We start from the raw sequence: 5782 nt of genomic DNA on the forward strand, positions 1-5782 counted from the left end.
ACATCGTGGGTGAAACCACAACGGCGGGTTTGTTTACGGCATTATTTAACATGTATGAAAAACCATCCGGTTTGAAAAAGGTTTTCTTAATTAGGCAATTAGTGAATGCTACGATGATTGGGGGGGGGGGGGGGGTCCTCTTCGGCGGATCATGTGAACGAATTTAATTTGATTTTAACCCGGTTAAAATCGGTTGACATAAAATTTGATGATGAGCTAGAGGCGTTGTTTTTGCTATCTTCATTACCCGATAGTTGGGCTGGTTTAGTGACGGAGGTTAGTGGTTCATCCGGAACTACTAAACTCACTTTTGAAGGAATCCGCGATTTGATACTTAGCGAAGGTATTCGTAGGAAAGATTCAAGTGGGAGTTCGAGTTCTTCTAAGTGTTAGCCGAAAAAGAGCTAGGTCAAGAAGTCCATCAAAGAGCAAGAACGTGATGTGTTGGAATTATCAACAAGTTGGTATAAGTCAAAGTGCTCGAGTCTTAAGTCGGGTGGGATCGTGGTGACTACGATGATCGAAGATGCGTTGATGTGCCCAAGAGGAGGTTCTTGACGAATCTTGAGTTTTAGATTCGGGTGCCTCGTATCATGCTACCCCATATATGAACGAGATGGTGAGTTTCAAGTTATATTCCGGTGGGGTTCAAGTTTGCCAGTGGGAGAAAACAAGTCGTGATTGGAAGTTGGCATCGATAAGAGACTCGCGAACGCGAGAGTTGTGCTGGGGGAATCTCGCTATCGTGACAATAGAGATAGGCGGCCAGAATTTTCTAGAAAGGTTTTTCTTGTTCGTTAAGTTGTTTCCTTGTTGGTTTTTTCCCTATAAAAGGACCCTACTTCAACCCATACATGTACCCACGAATTTTATCAATAAAGAACTCTCTTTAGTTGGCCGAGGATGAAAGTAATCATCTTTGATTACATATAACCTCGTTATATTTTCGTCTTGTTTTACGACTCTTGCTAGTTTTTCGATTTCTTCACATGTTTTCATTTATTGTAAGTGAGTTTGATAACTTGGAATTATCAAGTGTTGTCAGGGCTCACCTAATCGTTTCGTAACACATTCCAATATATTTTAACGGATAAAAAAGAAAATCCGTGTGGGCCTGGAGTTTTGTCATTATCACAAGCCCATATAGCGCGTCTCTTATTTCCGATTCTGTGATGTCACTCAACATAGATTTGATCAGCCTCACACAAGGATTTACAATTTGGAATCGTACGAAAAGTAGTCTCATTAACCTCATTAAAGTTTGCCATATAGAAATCATGGAATGCCATTTTCACCTGACTCGAGTCCACAACCCATTCACCATCAACTAATAAGAGGCGGAGCCAAGTAGTGACTTGAGGGTGCACATGCCAGTATGCCACCAATCATTATTCCTACGATGTATCTTTTTAGGCCTTTTAAAAATGTGATGTTGTAACTTGCTTGGCCTTCTATACTTGTGCCACCACTCAATATAATTGATGACACCAGTTCATTCCAAATAACATAACACTCAACTAATCATAAGTAATATTGGCCCAATTTTTTTAGTAATGGGCTAAGGGCTAAATACTGTTTTACATGGCTGCTTCTTCTCCGTAACAATTTTATTAATTTTATATTTTAAGTTGACTAAACATAGTCTCACTACTTGAATATCACTTTTAAAGTGACCACTTTCTTTCTTTATAAATTCTCGTTGGAATGTTTACGCCTAATTATCATACCCTTGATTATATTTAAAATAATAATGTAAGTTCAATTCTCTAAATTAATTTATAGACATAACTGTGAATTTAATGAGACATAAATGTAGATGAATTAAAAAGTGGTGTGTATTCCATGTTTATAATATAATGTCGTTCAATTGGGGTAAACCTTTGCACTTTGTTTGAAGTAACTACTTGGCGTTGTTTTAAATTAAGAAAAAAAATATGAAATATGATATTTGAACACACTTTTTTTTTTTTTCAATTAACACACTGTTTGTAACAAAACTTACTGCTCAAAACAATATTATTCTCCTTGTACCTAGTCCATACGCTAAACATAACATCCAACATCATCAGAATTTGAACACCCAAATTCCTCTGTTGTCTGATTATGATAAGAACCTGATTCCATTTCAAGGCAATGGCAATTAATTTTGAGTTTCAACATCTTTTGGTACAACAGAAACCTCCACATCTTTCTCATCAGAAGTCACAAATTTAAGATAATGTTCGATATCTTTCTCCGAGCTTCCTGCCCTTCGATGGTACCATTTTCGAACACTAGTTGGCTTCCTATCACTAATGGCAATTGCGATGTCGTTAGGGAAGAGATCTTTCATCACAAATGCATGTAGTATTGTTGTTACAAGTAGGCTGAAGACTATTAACGTTGCAATTATACATAGTATGACTGATAAACATTTCGTTACAATGTTTGAAACTTCGTTTGTGTATCTGATTGTCGCGATTGCAGCTCCGGTCATTGGAAATGTATATGCCCACCACGCCAACGAGAACTTGAATCCTCTGAAAAAGTTCACTCGTACCGCCTGCAAATTAGCCAAAAAAAATATTTATTTAGATCCCAACAAAATTTGTCCATTATCTATGTGTACTTTTACACTTAAACGGGTAAACAGATAAGGTTTTATCTGTATTTACACAGTTGCACCAAAAAATTAGTTAATTTGTGAAAGTATGTTGTTAATTGATGTTAACTAATACGGAGTAATTTGAAGTCATTAACTAACCAGAGAGAAATATAGGAACATGGCAATGAAGTAAGCAATTCGAGAGCCATAATCGAAGGAGCCGTTAATTTTCTCCCATGCCATCGAAGCAACGCTTGGAGCAGCAACAAACAGAAAGAAAACAGGATGAAGTTCTTTCGGTAAAGTTTCATTAGTTGGAAGTCTTTGATACAGAGTAACAAACAACACGGTATAGTGCGCCATTCCAACTGCAAAAAAGAAGATTGGGCCTTCTTTTAAGCCCATTGATGCACCCAATAACGCTCCAACAAAGTTACCAACAACCGATAAATGGTTAGACGGGTTGGCCACCTTCGACAACCTTCGTTGCCCACCCGACATCCACTGACCGTAAATCTTGAGTTCTAGGATAAAAATGGGTGTCATAAGAACATACCACAAAAAATGTGGTAAACTTGTCGCGACGGATGTTGGAACTCCGCTAGCTAAAAAGAGTAACGCGATCCATGGAGCGAAGAAAAAGTTTACTCGAATTGGATGGTAATATTCTCGACGAACAGCTTCGAAGTAAAAGATTATTTTCAAAAGATAAGTTGTCGCCACAAAGGTGAAGAGAACAATAGATATGCACCATAGAATTAGGTTAACTTTCAGACTTATATGAAGGAAATGTGTAGATGCGGTTGACGCTAAATTCTTCCACATAATCGCTTGACTGCTTACGCCTAGACAAATACCGAATGATGAGATTGGATACCGAAGAAGAAACGGCCATTTCTTGTCCTCCGGAAGTACTATTTCCTCCGATGGCTGTTAAAAAAAAACGATAAATATGTTAAGTCATTTACACTTATTTATTTTTCTACTATTCAGGCGTTTAATGCATAAAACATAAAGTAAATCATATAACATACTTAGGACATACTTCATATATCCATATATTAAGTCATTTACACTTATTTATTTACATACTTCATATATCCATATATTAAGTCATTTACACTTATTTATTTTTTTAGTGTTCAGACGTTCAACGCATAAAACATACAATAAATCATATAACATACTTAGGACATACTTCATATATCCATATATCAAGGCATATAATGTATAAATTCAGAACTTAATAAGAAAAAAAATAAACGGGCCCCGGACTTGTTGCAGAGATTAGACTAATAAATAAGACTTACCCGGAGAGTTTCAAGCTCCGGTCCTTCTAAGGCATCGAAATAACGATCAACTGGCAAATTTTCTCTTCGCGGGGTATTGACAAGTGGCTCGCTTGATGGTTTGCCTTGTAAATTCGAGAATTGTCTCTCAAGTTTACCGGACCATGTTTTGAAAGAGTTATATCTTTCGTCTTTTAGTCTATCAATTCTCGGGTTCCTAATAGGCCGATTTGGAAATTTTCCAGCAGCGACCGCCTCTTGAAAACCGACCCCGGTGGGTATGGGCTGCGAGTGATATTTAATCGCAGTACTGGCTGTTGGTTCTTTCTTGGCAGCCACAAGTTCAACATCATCTCTAAATGCAACTCTTTTGTCGTTTTGTAGGTGCACTTCCATTGGAGACGGCGGCATACTGATGGATATCGACGGCGTTCTATGGTGGTGCAAGTGATCAACATTCGAGCTTTCTGATTCGATTTTAATCGCACCAGAATCCTGATAAAATTCATGTAACAAATTGATCAGTTGTTTAACAACAGAAACTAAACAATTCAATTTATAAAAAAAGAACAATTTATACCATGAATCCAATATCTATAACATTTTGTTTCATAAGATCATCATCAAATCCCTCAACTTCATTAGCATCAATAGATCTAATTAAGGATGGGACTACATCCTTCTTCTTTCCAACATTATGGGAAACTTCCATGTTTAAAATTCACAATAATTTCCTGCTTCATAAAACAAATTTATTTATTAATTTCAAACTTGTATAAAGATTTAATAATTTAATAATAACAAGAAATGGGGATTCTATTTATGTCATGGTCTTGTTTTCTTGTTCATAAAGATGATAGCTTTTGACAACATAACAAGAACCCACATGACTGCATTAAAAACCCATGTTCTAATGTAATCTATGGAGTTAGCTAGAATACATGATTCTTAAAATAGTAGTACATTTGTGGTAAAGTGTGCATAAATGAGTTGTACCTTGAAGGTTAACCAAGAACACTTAGAAATGTATTCAAAATCAATTTGTTTTTGGGTAGTTATGAGAAGGAGACAAAAAGGTCAAAAGAAATGTGAAAAGGAAACAAGCAGAAACACACATTTCATTTTGGTGATATATGAAGGTGTATATATACTAGCTCCCTCACCACAAAACTTTTTTCCACATTTTCTACTTAACTTCCTAATAATACAAATATCTTTTTATAAAGTTCTTGATATAAAAACAAGTAGGAACATTCCAAGGTACAGCTATTTCCCACAACAGTTAAATTCTATTAACATATTTTAGTTGTTAAACAAAATTTTGCCAGTCATTTTCGCACACCAAAAAATAAAAATTAAAAAAGATAAAATATACATACCACAAGTATCTTGATACCACAGTTATAAATGAAAATAAAATTATATTTTTATACAAGACTATTTTTCAGTTTTATTGGCTTGGCACTTTCAGCGTGATGTTACTACATTTATCGATGATAGTTTGAAGCTGGATTTCTTCTCCAAGATATAGGTCTCCAAATATAGGTTGAACATTTAGACTATTTTTAATAGTGATGGTGTAATGGTGTAATGGAGTATAATGGAGAATTTTTGTGAGGTATAATGGTGATTTGACAAATGTGACGGAAAGAATGTTTGTAGTGACGATGGAGTGTGATAGGGAATACGTCCCATCATTTTTTTTAATTAGGATTAGTCCATATTTTATTCCCTAAAATCTGATTCGTTGAATGCTTCCTGACGCTATTTTTCCTTCGAGTGATTGACACCATAACACCACCAAATTTTGCCTCCATCACGACAGGTTAGAGGCGTGATGGCTTCAATTTCTTGTGACAGGCTACGTTAATGAATATTCTACTTTTAGTTTTACTTTCAAGATAAGTGT

General features: G+C 35.7%; 1 protein-coding gene across 1 annotated transcript; it reads right to left on the minus strand.

Moving 5' to 3' along the window:
- Positions 1-1906: 1906 nt before the first annotated feature.
- LOC139894605 (S-type anion channel SLAH2-like) lies at positions 1907-4978 on the minus strand. Its single transcript, XM_071877997.1, has 5 exons — positions 4870-4978; positions 4454-4607; positions 3895-4368; positions 2744-3514; positions 1907-2542 (listed from the first exon to the last, which is right to left on the minus strand). The coding sequence occupies exons 2-5, from the start codon at positions 4583-4585 to the stop codon at positions 2141-2143; spliced, it is 1779 nt and encodes a 592-aa protein (XP_071734098.1). The 5' UTR covers positions 4586-4607; positions 4870-4978; the 3' UTR covers positions 1907-2140.
- Positions 4979-5782: the final 804 nt, after the last annotated feature.

Source organism: Rutidosis leptorrhynchoides, chromosome 2 (genome assembly GCF_046630445.1).
Source record: "Rutidosis leptorrhynchoides isolate AG116_Rl617_1_P2 chromosome 2, CSIRO_AGI_Rlap_v1, whole genome shotgun sequence".
In the NCBI taxonomy this organism is placed as follows: Eukaryota; Viridiplantae; Streptophyta; class Magnoliopsida; order Asterales; family Asteraceae; genus Rutidosis; species Rutidosis leptorrhynchoides.

Bases quoted from the DNA above. Each gene is read 5' to 3' on its own strand.
- LOC139894605 (XM_071877997.1), bottom strand. From the start codon at position 4,585: ATGGAAGTTTCCCATAATGTTGGAAAGAAGAAGGATGTAGTCCCATCC. The intron at 4,369-4,453 runs GTATAAATTGTT...GAATTTTATCAG, and splicing joins TTATAGATATTGGATTCATG to GATTCTGGTGCGATTAAAAT. The intron at 3,515-3,894 runs GTAAGTCTTATT...TTTTTTTAACAG, and splicing joins CGGAGCTTGAAACTCTCCGG to CCATCGGAGGAAATAGTACT.